Below are 13,847 nucleotides of genomic sequence, written 5' to 3'. Positions count from 1 at the left end.
CCCCCGGTGCAGGATCCCCCCTCCCCCTCCCCCCCGCAGGCCGCCCCCCCCCCCCCCGCAGCGTTCCCGCGCTGTTCCCGATGGCAGCGACCAGGTGTGGACGGCACCGGGGGGAACCTGCCGTTTTGGCCTGGCCACTCGGCCCATCCGGGCCTGAGAATAGCGGGTGTGCCGGAGAATCGCCATTTTGGGTGTCTCCGGCGATTCTCCGGACTGCGGCCCGCGGCACTCAACGGGGCCGTTCCCGACGCTTGGGAGAATCGCGGGAGGGCGTCGGACCGGCGTCCCAGGAAATATTGGCGGCCCAGGCGATTCTCCCAACCGGTGCGGGAGTGGAGAATCTCGCCCCATGTGTATATTTTCTTTGGCATAATTTGATTTGATGTACATTCTTTTCAAAAAAAACAGCAGAGTTGATTAATTTAAGATATATATTTTATATGTTTGTATTGTTCAACAAAAATTGTAAATGAAATTTCTACTTTTCATTCATCTTGATATGTACAGACCTTTTCATATTTGAATGGCCAAGAAAGGTCTAGAACCGAAAGAGAAAATGCTGGAAAATCTCAGCAGGTCTGGCAGCATCCGGAAGGAGAGAAAAGAGCGAACGTTTCGAGTCCAGAAGGCCCTTTGTCAAAGATGAAAGGCATAGAAAGTGGGATACATTTACACTGTAGGGTGAGGGAATGAAAGATGAGTCATAGCCACAGAACCCAAGGGAAAAGCGTGCTGATGGCAGTCCCCAGCGAGAATAAAAGGTGTGAAAGGCCAAACAGCAGAGAAACTAAAACCAGAGTGTAAGCTGTGACAGATATAGATGTGGGGGAGGGGGGGACATGGGTGGGAGAGAGGTAGAATGAGAAAAAGGGGGAAGCAAAGGGGAGAAAAGGTAATGAAAGAGGGGATACGATAAGGGAAAAGAGTGGGGGGAAATACATATAAAGAAAGACAAGAAAGAAATAAAAGGTAAAAGACAGTTAAAATTAAATAGAATGAAAACAAAGGGGTCAAGGTGGGGTAGAGCTAATCATCTGAAGTTGTTGAATACTTGTTGAGCTTCACTGGAACATTGCAGCAGGCCAAGAACAGACATGTGGGCATGGGAGCAGGGTCTTGTGTTTAAATGGCAAGCAACGGGAAGGTCCAGGTCCTGAATGAGCGCAGACCGAAGGTGCTCAGCAAAGCAATCACCCAGTCTACGTTTGGTCTCTCCGATATAGAGGAGACCACACTAGAAAGATCTGGAACTCTGTGTTAATAACTTAATTTCTAAACTAATTCTTGAATATAGTTTATGGCCAGAATTAAGTACTGTTTCTAATACAATGCAATTACCAGTTACTCTTTTTAAATAATAGGTTGTTGTAATGTTATCTGTTCCGATAAGACTGGCACCTTAACAACCAATGAGATGACTGTAACACAATTGTTTACATCGGATGGAATACATGCAGAGGTGGGTATTAAAGTAACTTGTGTGGTGATGTGCTTTAATGTAAATGAATGTAGGCTAGCTAGACACTAGAGGGAACACCAGAAACATCACACACACACGCTCAACGAATAGGTCAGTTAGATAGGACACGGCCAATGGACATTCACTATACACACAGAGGTGACACCACCACAGGAGGGCATTACACCAACCCAAAAAATAAAGGACACCACACACATGATCTGCCTCTTTCCAGTGGAGACGGTCAGTGAGTAGAGACACAGGGTTGAGTCAATATTACACCCACCACGTGGATTGCAGCCACTGGGTAGTCAGTCTGGGTAGCTATAGTAGGATTAGCAGTAGTGTCGAACCCGAGTAATAGAAGTGTAAATAGTTTAATAAACGTGTTGAAGTTATCTCCACGCCTGAACCTTCCTTTGTCAAGTGCACCACAAGGAAGTCGCTTATGTTACACCTAGAGCATAACAAATCATGGTACCAGAGTGAACTGTTTCAATCCATATAGCCATACCTCAGCGTACAGTGACAACCAGCAACGATACCCAGGCAAGATGTTCAAGATCCGGGTTCCGCAGCAGCTCCAGTGCCACAGCGATCTCCGCGACAACTGGCGGGTATTCCGGCAAATGTTTGAAATCTTCCTGGTAGCAGCCGAACTAGAAGACGTGGCCGATGCTGAAAAGACAGAGCTTCTCCTCACCATCGCTGGTGCCAGAGCAGAAGAAATCTTTTAAAAATTCAAGTTCCCCAAGGGGCAAAACAGGAGCGACTTCCAGGCTGTCCTGGACAAATTCGGTAAATACTGTGAGGAAAACACACTCCAACCAGCAAGAAAAGATGAGAGAAATGCCAGTACTCACCACGAGGCCAAGATCCCGGAGCAGAGAACAATTTTGATCGGCGGCCATCTTTCTAAAGGGACTGCACTTGCACAGTTGCGCGAGAAGTGCACAGAACAGGAAGGTCCGTTTGCGCATGCGCAATCACGAAAACGGACATCGGTACAGGAAAAGCGGTTCAACGCTTCCTACGTATGATGTCACATGCGTCATGATGTCAGAGGCCCCAGACCACGGCCATTTAAAGGGGAAACGTCCCAAATCAAAGAAAAAATGATTCCGACCTTGAATACTTCGATACCGACCTTTACATTTTCTCTGGACCTCGCGAGCCCAATGCCAGCTCCGACGCAAACAGTGATGATATGATCCTAGAAGACAACGACTCACACAAATCTTTCACCTTGGGAGGCTACCCCAGTACCAAATCAGATCCGCAACTAGACGTGTTGCACATTGACGAGCCCGACGACGAGTTCTTCGGATTTGAGGATCTTCAGCCCAGCAGATATGACATCCCGACTCGTGAGCGCAGGATTATGCTGCGGCCTGAAACCAAGAGACAGTGAGCGGTACAAGCCCACAGAGAGCGGCCTGCTGCCACACAGACCGTGGTCCACGCACCGCTCAGGGTTCCCGACTCTATGAAAGAAGACATGCAAGACTCCACACCGCAGTCCTTGCATGAACAAGAAGTGACTCCAGTGTCACAAGCCTCCACAGAAAGCTTGTGGACAGACTCCACGATAGAAGAAACGCAAGACTCCAGAGCACAGTCCTTGCACACACAAGACGTGACTCCAGTGTCACAAGTCTCCGCAACGAGCTCGTGGACAGCCTCCACGATAGAAGCAAGGCAAGACTCCGACACGCAGTCCTTGCAGGAACAAGACCATGAGAGTCTAGCAACCTCCTCTGACCAACTAGCGGCAGACGATGCAAGTCTGCCATGCTCAAGTAAACAGCAAGAAGCTATGACGGTCTACCACGCTGCAGTGCACAGCAGGACGACCATGACGGTCTATCATGCTACAGTGAAGAACAAAGCGACGATGACAGTCCAAGCCCAAATAAAGGACAACAGCAAGACAATGACAGTCCACCCACATTGTTTGCACCACCAGATGAAGACTCTGACAATTTACCCAACCCAAGTGAACAACAAGCAGCTACTGAGGCTCTATCCACGGTATGTGAGACAAGTGACGACAGTATCCCACTTCCCATGCAAGATGTGTAAAGTGACAGACCTCAGCTAGTGTGTGCAGAGGCACTCGCCGATCACTGTGAGACCACTGGTGACTCCAGTGACACCATGATACTTCCACCCTCATTCGCTCAAACCTTTCCACAAGTCAATGCATTCCTGTATGTTCCGACTCCAGACGTGCAGCTTCAAGAAATCACAGCTGACTCCAGTGAACCTGCTAAGACTCCGGACGGGGAGCATCAACAAACCAACACTGACTCAGTTAAAACAGACCAGACTCCAGATGGGGAGCAATAAACGCCGACTCTGATTCACGTAACCCGGACTTTACTCCAGACAGGGAGTGCCACAACCTCAGTGATGGCATGCTCAGGGTGACAGCAGATGCCACAATGACAGGAGATGGATCCCTTCCAATTACACTGGGTCAGTAATAACAAGCAGCGGCTACAGTCCAAAAGGAATACACCAATATTCACCACAGCTATATCCACACATTGTTTCCACACCAGCAGTGCAGCCAATGACAGCTCATGCTGGACAAACCCCATATTCAGGCATACAGCAGCCAGCAGTCTATGCAGCATATTCTCAAACAGGCCAGCACTACGGATTGCCCACTAATGGAATCAAGACCAAAGGAGGACTACCGCAAGCACAATCTGCACTACAGGCTGGATGCCTTAGTTACAGCCCAGGATTTGCTGCACCCCAGCCTGGCCATATGGCATATTCCTATCAGATGCAAGGTTCTAGTTTCACACCATCACCAAGTATTTATGCAAGCAGCAATTCTGTTTCCAATTCGACAAGCTTCAACGGTTCTCAGCAGGATCGCCCTTCCTGCACAGCATGTGGCCAGAACCAGTATGTACAGTCTTATCCAACTTCAACATATGGCACATCCATGACCTCGAATGATACCATTGATGGTACCTCTTCAACGTCAACACCTTATCAGCTACAAGATGCCATCCGACAGCACCATCCCAAACATCGAAAAAGAAAGGGACTCCAAATCAGACAGCGAAGTGATTTGACCACTTCTTAGTTCCGTGGCACATTGATGGCATTCATAATCAAGAAAGACATTTGACCATGATGACTGATGGCTTTTGGACTCACACGAATGATTTGGACTTATTGTTTAATCACTGTTCCCATGACTTGTATACACCTTAACGGATCTACCTGTTTTTTGTTCAATTTTCTTCAAGTGTACAGAAAATATGTAACATATAAAAAAGGGGGGATGTGGTGATGTGCATGAATGTAAATGCATGTAGGCTAGCAAGACACTAGAGGGAGCACCAGAAACATCACACACACACATGCTCAACCAATAGATCAGTTAAATACGACATGGCCAACGGACATTCACGATACACACAGAGGTGACACCACCACAGGAGGGCATTACACCGACCCATATATAAAGGACACCACACACATGATCTGCCTCTTTCCAGTGGAGACAGTCAGTGAGTAGAGACACAGGGTTGATTCAATATCACTCCCACCACGTAGATTGCAGCAACTGGTTAGTCAGTCTGGGTAGCTATAGTAGGATTAGCAGTAGTGTCGAACCCTAGTAATAGAAGTGTAAATAGTTTAATAAACATGTTGAAGTTATCTCCACGTGTGAACCTTCCTTTGTCAAGTGCACCACAAGGAAGCTGCTTATGTTACACCTAAAACATAACAAATCAGCTTGTACTATAATTTTAATAAGGGTTTTACAGTTTATTGTTACAGAATGTTTGGAGGAAATCTGTCACAATTTATCCACATATCAAACTTTGGGGTCAAGTAGATGGCCCCCCTAAACTGGTCCTGGGCCCTCGGGAGGCCATATTCAGGGTGTCGGACCAGCCAGGGTTGGAAACGAGCGCGGAGGTAGATGTTGTAGCCTTCGCCTCATTGATCACCCAAAGGCGATCCTGTTGTAGCCTTCGCCTCGTTGATCGCCCGAAGGCGGTTCCTGTTAGGGTGGTGATCAATCTCTCCACCCTGTGCCCTGGTGTGGGGGGAGAACCTGCTGGAATTCTTGACGTTTGGCAAGGTCAAATTTGAACTGAGGGGAAGGATGGAGGGGTTCTGCACTTCATGGGCGTGATTCATTTTGCACTTTTGAGAACTGGATCACATTGAACATTAGGGGTGGTGGGGGCTGGGAGGGTTGGGGGGAGAGGGACTGTATGTGTTAATGGTGACTATGGGTGATTCCTGATTCCTTTTTGTCATTTGTTTGTTAACATGTGTGCTAATGTTTGGGGTTTGGTGGGAGGATGGGATTGTTGTTATTGATATGGGGATTGACATTACATTCGTTACTGATTATTGTTTATTTTTGTGTGTAAATTTGGGAGAAAATGTGAAAAAGGAGGAGAATAAAAAATATATATTTTTAAAAGTAGATGGCCCCTGTTAATGGACACTGGGATTAAAGTGCATGATTAATTCACAGCCATTCCTTGCGATGTAGGCAGTGTGAAAAAGTTTATAATTGTAATGGCAACCAGCACTGCACGAGTTCAAAGCAGTTGCACAGCTTAAATTCAGTTTGAACTACTTAAAAAACCAACCTACAATTCTGAAAGGGGAGGTACGTTTGAACTGGAGTAGGTGACGGAAGTCACTCCGAAAGTGTGTTTGACCAGAGAATGGCACAACCTGGCAGAGGGTGTGCTCAAGTTACTCCCAGACCCTCGTAATGGGACGTGGATAGGAGGGGAGAAGCTTTCCAGGGCCTAAGATGCTCGAGGTCATTCTTCAGGGTCCTTTGCAATCACCAGCGGCCTTCCAAACCATAATGCAGCCATTGAGGTAACACTTCATAGAAGTATTCAACTCTATTTATTGAAAGAGAGTTGATTAATAGGTTGAATCTAATTTATTTATATTATAACTTGTGAAAATGTAGCAAATTAAATTTGATTTGTTGCAGGTATCTGGTACAGGATACAATGGAATTGGCAATGTATGTTTATCGGCCAGTGGAGAAATAGCAAAGGAATTCTCCAACGTGTCTATAGGAAAACTGGTTGAAGTGAGTTCATTTTAATTCATTCTTAGAATGTGGGTGTTACTGGCATGGTCAGCATTTATTGTCCAACCCTAGTTGCCCTTAAGAAGATGGTGGTAGGCATTCTTCTTGAACTGTTGCTGTCCGTGTGGAACAGATATTCCCACAAATGCTACTTTGATGTGAAGGACAGTCAATTCCACCTCACCTCTGAAATCTAGCTCTGGTGTAGAATTCTGGAGCAAGGCTGTAATGAGGCCTTGAACCAAGTATGAATGTACATTTTTGGGGACTCCACGTCACTCCACCCACCCTCTGGTGGCATGGCGGCCAACCCCAATGACATCGAGCCTCGCCCCCAATGATCGTTCCCACTGGCTGCTGCTCCCAGATTCCCCGAAACCCAATGCCGCCCTTGCCTAGCCTTTTTCGCACCTACCGACTGCTGCTCTGTTCACCGCATGGCTCTCACTCAGGTGGCCGGGCCTCGAGCCTCGATGTTAAACGACTGCATGTGCTCCTGGTTGGTTGTGTGCTGCTGCTGGCTATCTGGCCTCTGCTGAGTCCCAGGCAAATGACGTGCCCTTGGGTACTGTCATCCTAGAGCTGCTGAAGCTGGAAAGGCAGAGCCACAAGCATCTGGTGGCCGGCATCCTAGATTTTTAAAAGAGGTGGCAGCGAGTTAGTGGATGCATCTGTTGCCATCTTCCAGAGTCTAAGGAAGTTTAGAATGGTCGCAGCAGATTAGTACATAGGAAATATAACTCGGCTGTTCAAGAAAGGTGGAGAAAGAATTGGAAACGACTGGCCAGTTAGTGTGACATTAGTCCTCACGAAAGTGCTGAATTTCATTATTAAGGAAGTGGTGGCAGGGAAAACCATAATGCGATTCAGCAGAGTCAACATGGTCCATGCACTTCCATAGTTTATGGAAGGGAAATCACATTTGACAAATCCAATATAATTTTTCAACAACGTAACTACGAGATAAAGGGGAAAATAGTGGATGCTGCATATTTGGATTTTCAAAAGGCATTATGTTATAACCCACACAAGGCCTACGAGGTCGGACCAATTAGTCTTCCCATGAGTATCAATGTGTATGAGCTTCCTCGCTGAGGGGCGGGGGGGCCCCATCAGCGGACTTATGGACACTATGTATAAAAGTTCTGCCCGAGTGGGAACTGAGCAGAGCAGTCCCGTCTGGGAAGTGTGCACAATGTGTAAATAGTTTCCTGTTCAATAAACAAATGATTTATTTTAGCCTCACATGTGGACTCCTCTGTGGACACAATACATTGAGTAAGCTGCCACTCAGAACAGTTGTTGCACAAGATGAGGGCTAGTGTCAGATAGATGAACGAAAAAGTCCTTATGTCGCCGTGTGTTGTATAGTAATGGTATTCCCTTCATACAGTAACAATTAGCTCGCAATGAACAGGACATGGTCAGGTCGGGAAGCTCACTTAAATACAGCAATATGTCATTATTGAACACTCAATGGATTAAAATACACAGCGGATCAACTGTATAATTGTTATCGGAGATAGAGGAGTATTTAAGAACCAAAATTAGAGTAGAAATAAATGGATCATTTTCAAGTTGAAGGTCAGTTACTCATGAAGTACCACAAGGATTAGAGCTGGGACGTCATGTCTATAATTTGTTTGCTCATAGGCTGGATGTGTATGCAATAATGCTGTCATCAGAGAAGACACATTAATAGGACAGCCAACAGAGGGTGCATTAATTGCTCTTGCAATGAAGGTAAATGCTGAAAAAAAAATTATTATATTTTAAACTGTAGGACAAGTGGAATATTATCTACAAGTTAAGCCAAAGTACTGCTAACTGATCAACATTTCTTAAAAGCTGGACACTTATCTTCACTGGGGAGGACAGCCCTTTGGCAAAACACTATTTTTTTTAAAATGCCGTTAAGTGATGTAAATTTTGCCTGAACAGCTGAGTGCTTTCATTACAACTTAACTATTCAAACACAGTTAATGAGCTGAGACATAGTCGGGGTTCATTCTGAACGGGAATGAAAGCAAACAGCAATACAAATAATCAAAACAAATAAACGTCGAACACCCGAGAGAGAAAATGCTGGAAAATCTCAGCAGGTCTGGCAGCATCTGTAGGGAGAGAAAAGATCTCACGTTTCGAGTCCGATGACTCTTTGTCAAAGCTAACTGACAGAGAAAGTGGGAAATGTTGATACTGTGGAGTGAGAATGAAAGATGAGTCATAGCCACAGAAACCCAGGGAAACCGGGTGCTAATGACCACAGAAACCAAGGCGAAAGAGTGCTAATGGCAGTCCCCAGGGAGGACAAAAGATGTGAAAGGTCAAACAGCAGGGAAACTAACATCAGAGGATGGACTGTAGATGTGGGGGGAGGGGAAGGGGAGCAAAGAAGAGGAAAAGTGGATAAGATGGGGGGGGGGGGGGAATTAAATATATATTAAGAAAGAAAGAACTGGTAAAAGACAGTTAAAATGAAATGAAAACAATTGGGTTGAGGTGGGGTAGAGCCGATCATCTGAAGTTGATGAATTCGATGTTCAGGCCGGAAGGCGGTAGCGTGCCTAACCGGAAGATGAGATGTTGTTCCTCTAGTTTGCGTAGAGCTTCACTGGAACATTGCAGCAGGTCAAGAACAGACATGTGGGCATGGGAGCAGGGTCTTTTGTTAAAATGACAAGCAGCAGGAAGGTCAGGGTCCTGAATGCGCACAGACCGAAGATGCTCAGCAAAGCGATCACCCAGTCTGTGTTTGGTCTCTCCGATATAAAGGAGACGACACTGGGAGCAGCAAATGCTGTAGACCAAATTGGAAGAGATGCAAGTGAAACGCTGCTTCACCTGGAATGAGTGTTTTAGGCCTGGGATGTTAAGAATGAAAGAGGTAAAGGGGTAGGTGTTACACCTTCTGCGATTGCATGGGAAGGTGCCATGGGTGATGGGAGAGGTACTGGGTATGGTGGAGGAGTGGACTAGATTGTCTCGGAGGGAACGGTCTCTGCCGAATGCTGACAGAGGGAGTGAAGGGAAGATGTGTTTGGTGGTGGCATCTCGCTGGAGTTGGCAAAAATGGCGGAGGATTATGCTTTGCATACGGAGGCTGGTGGGATGAAATGTGAGAACGAGGGGGACTCTATCCTTGTTCTGGAAGGGAGTGGAGGAGGCGAGGGTAGTGGCGCGGGAGATGGACCGCACACTATTGAGGGCCCTGTCCACAACTGATGTGGGAAATAAAGGTTGAGGAAGAAGGAACACATTTTCGAAGCACCATTTTGGAAAGTGGCATCAGCGGAACAAATGCAACGGAGGCGAAGGAGTTGCGAGAAAGGGATGGGGTCCTTACAGGGTGTAGGGTGCGAAGAGCTGTAGTCCAGAAAGCTGTGGGGGTCAGTGGGCTTGTAGTGTATATTAGTGGATAGTCTACTGCCGGAAATGGAGACAGAAAGATCAAGGAAGGGAAGAGAAGTGTCTGAGATGGACCAGGTGAAAGTGATGGAGGGGTGGAAACTTGAAGCGAAGTTGATGAATCTTTCCAGGTCTGGATGAGAGCATGACGTGGCACCAAAACAGTCATCAATGTATCGGTAAAGGAGTTGCGGGAGGAGGCCCGGATAGGCCTGGAACAAGGAATGTTCCACATATCCCATAAAAAGGCAAGCGTAGCTAGGACCCATGCTGGTACCCATTGCTACACCTTTGATTTGGAGAAAGTGAGATGAGTTAAAGGAGAAGTTGTTGAGAGATAGAACAAGTTCAGCCAGACGGAGGAGAGTCCAGAAAGAAGCGAATAGCTCTCAGGCCATCCTGGTGTGGGATGGAGGTGTAGAGGGATTGTACATCCATGGTGACTCGAATGCGGTTCGGGCCCGCGGACTGGAAGCTGTCAATATGGCGCAGGGCATCAGAGGAATCCCGGATGTGGGTGGAGACGGAATGGACCAGAGGAGTGAGGATGGAGTCAAGATAAGAGGAAATAGGTTCGGTGGGGCAAGAGCATGCTGACACAATGGGCCTGCTGGGACAGTCTTTTTGATTTTGGGAAGTTGGTAAAAGCGGACTGTCCGGGGTTGGGAGACTATGAGGTTGGAAGCCGTAGGGGGAAGACATCCAGAGGAAATGAGGTCACTAACGGTGTTGGAGATAATGGCTTGATGTTCAGTGGTCTGGTCGTGGTCCAGGGGGAGGTAAGAGGAAGTATCTGAGAGTTGGCGCTCAGCCTCTGCGAGGTAGAGGTCAGTGTGCCGGACAACAACAGCACCCCCTTTGTCGGCAGGTTTGATGACAAAGTCGGGGTTAGACCTGACGGCGTGAAGAGCAGAAAGTTCGGAAGGAGAGAGGTTGGAATGGGTGAGGGGGCAGAAAAATTAAGACAGCCAATGTCCCGTCGACAGTTCTCAATGAAATATCAAGGGCAGGTAATTGTCCCGGCCAGGGGGGGAGGGGGGGGGGGGGGGTCCACTTGGAGGAAGAATGTTGGAGGCACATGAAAGGATCAGTGGAACAGGAGGAGGATTCTTGCCCAGAGAAGTGGGCACGGAGACGAAGGTGGTGAAAGAAGAGTTCAACATCATGTCGAGCCCGGAATTCGTTGAGGTGGGGACGTAATGGTACAAAGCTGAGTCCTTTGCTGAGAACCGCATGCTCAGCCTCAGAGAGGGGAAGGTCGGAGGGTATGGTGAACACGCGGCAAGGGCTGGGGCTGGGAGAAATGGGGTACGAGGGATTCAGACTGGTGGAGGGCCTGGGATGGGCAGTGGTGTTGAAATTGGGAGAAATTGGTGACGAGGGATTGGGACTAGTGGAGGGCCTGGGATGGGCAGTGGTAGTGATACTGGGAGAAATGGGGCACGAGGGATTGGACTGGTGGAGGGCCTAGGATGGGCTGTGGTGTTGATGAGTGGTTAAAGCTTGCATTCTTAGGGCAGCACGGTGGTGCAGTGGTAGCACTGCGGTCTCACGGCGCCGAGGTCCCAGGTTCAATCCCGGCTCTGGGTTACTGTCCGTGTGGAGTTTGAACATTCTCCCCATGTTTGCAAGGGTTTGGCCTCCATAATCCAAAGATGTGCAGGGTAGGTGGATTGACTACGCTAAATTGCCCCTTAATTGGAAAAAATGAATTGGGTACTCTAAATTTATTTTTTTAAAAGCTTGCGTTCCTTAACATCTGTAAGAAACAGGAAAAGATTCTTGTTAAGGCGTCGACTGATGCGAAGGATGAAATGAAACTGGGGACAGGGACAGCTTTGAGAGAGAGTAAGACGGTGCTGCTGGAGAGAGATGTCGAGTGTCTTCATGTGGCGGCGCATACCGGAACCCATCCCCTCACCTGTAAACATCGGAACCCATTTCCACACCTCTAAATACCGGAACCCATTCCCACACCTCTAAATACCGGAACCTATTCCCTCACCTGTAAACACCGGAACCCATTCCCTCACCTGTAAACTCCGGAACCCATTCCCTCACCTGTAAATACCGGAACCCATTCTCTCACCTGTAAATACCGGAACCCATTCCCTCACCTGGAAATACCGGAACCCATCCCCTCACCTGTTAATATCGGAACCCATTCCCACACCTCTAAATACCGGAACCCATTCCCTCACCTGTAAACACCGGAACCCATTCCCTCACTTGTAAATACCGGAACCCATTCTCTCACTTGTAAATACTGGAACCCATTCCTTCACCTGGAAATACTGGAACCCATTCCCTCACCTGGAAATATTGGAACCCATTCCCTCGCCTGTAAATACTGGAACCCATTCCCCCACCTGTAAATACCGGAACCAATTCCCACACCTGTAAATACCAGAACCCATTCCCTCACCTGTAAATATCGGAACCCATTCCCTCACCTGTAAATACTGGAACCCATTCCCACACCTGTAAATACCGGAACGCATCCCCTCACCTGTAAATATCGGAACCCATTCCCACACCTCTAACTACCGGAACCCATTCCCTCACCTGTAAACACCGGAACCCATTCCCTCACCTGTAAATACCAGAACCAATTCCCACACCTGTAAATACCAGAACCCATTCCCTCACCTGTAAATATCGGAACCCATTCCCTCACATGTAAGTACTGGAACCAATTCCCTCACCTGCAAATACCGGAACGCATCCCCTCACCTGTAAATATCGGAACCCATTCCCACACCTCTAACTACCGGAACCCATTCCCTCACCTGTAAACACCGGAACCCATTCCCTCACCTGTAAATATCGGAACCCATTCCCTCACCTGTAAACTCCGGAACCCATTCCCTCACCTGTAAATACCGGAACCCATTCTCTCACCTGCAAATACCGGAACCCATTCCCTCACCTGTAAATACCAGAACCCATTCTCTCACCTGTAAATACCAGCACCCATTCCCTCACCTGTAAATACCGGAACCCATTCCCTCACCTGTAAATATCGGAACCCATTCCCTCACCTGTAAATATCGGAACCCATTCCCTCACCTGTAAATACTGGACCCCATTCCCTCACCTGTAAATACCAGAACCCATTCCCTCGCCTGTCAATACCGGAACCCATTCCCTCACCTGTAAATATCGGAACCCGTTCCCTCACCTGTAAATATCGGAACCCATTCCCTCGCCTGTAAATACCGGAACCCATTCCCACACCTGTAAATACCGGAACCCATTCCCTCACCTGTAAATATCGGAACCCATTCCCTCACCTGTAAATACCGGAACCCATTCTCTCACTTGTAAATACTGGAACCCATTCCTTCACCTGGAAATACTGGAACCCATTCCCTCACCTGGAAATATTGGAACCCATTCCCTCACCTGTAAATACTGGAACCCATTCCCTCACCTGTAAATACCAGAACCCATTCCCTCACCTGTAAATATCGGAACCCATTCCCTCACCTGTAAATACTGGAACCAATTCCCTCGCCTGCAAATACCGGAACGCATCCCCTCACCTGTAAATATCGGAACCCATTCCCACACCTCTAACTACCGGAACCCATTCCCTCACCTGTAAACACCGGAACCCATTCCCTCACCTGTAAATACCGGAACCAATTCCCACACCTGTAAATACCAGAACCCATTCCCTCACCTGCAAATACCGGAACGCATCCCCTCACCTGTAAATATCGGAACCCATTCCCACACCTCTAACTACCGGAACCCATTCCCTCACCTGTAAACACCAGAACCCATTCCCTCACCTGTAAATATCGGAACCCATTCTCTCACCTGTAAATACCGGAACCCATTCCCTCACCTGGAAATACCGGAACCCATTCTCTC

The 13,847-nt window shown here is 47.7% G+C and overlaps 1 protein-coding gene across 2 annotated transcripts in view; it reads left to right on the top strand.

Annotated features, from left to right (window-relative positions):
• The window catches only part of LOC140430432 (calcium-transporting ATPase type 2C member 2-like), a 159,734-nt gene that overhangs the window by 110,882 nt on the left and 35,005 nt on the right, over nt 1-13,847 (top strand). For both annotated transcript variants that reach the window (XM_072517907.1, XM_072517906.1), the window contains 3 exons: nt 1,362-1,459; nt 6,459-6,560; nt 8,214-8,303. In XM_072517907.1, coding sequence (XP_072374008.1) covers nt 1,362-1,459; nt 6,459-6,560; nt 8,214-8,303 — 290 coding nt within the window. The remainder of the gene's footprint in view (nt 1-1,361; nt 1,460-6,458; nt 6,561-8,213; nt 8,304-13,847) is intronic.

This window comes from Scyliorhinus torazame, chromosome 10, assembly GCF_047496885.1.
Source record: "Scyliorhinus torazame isolate Kashiwa2021f chromosome 10, sScyTor2.1, whole genome shotgun sequence".
NCBI classification, from domain to species: Eukaryota; Metazoa; Chordata; class Chondrichthyes; order Carcharhiniformes; family Scyliorhinidae; genus Scyliorhinus; species Scyliorhinus torazame.
Note: the sequence above shows the minus strand (reverse complement) of the source record. Positions and strands in the feature narration are given on the sequence as shown.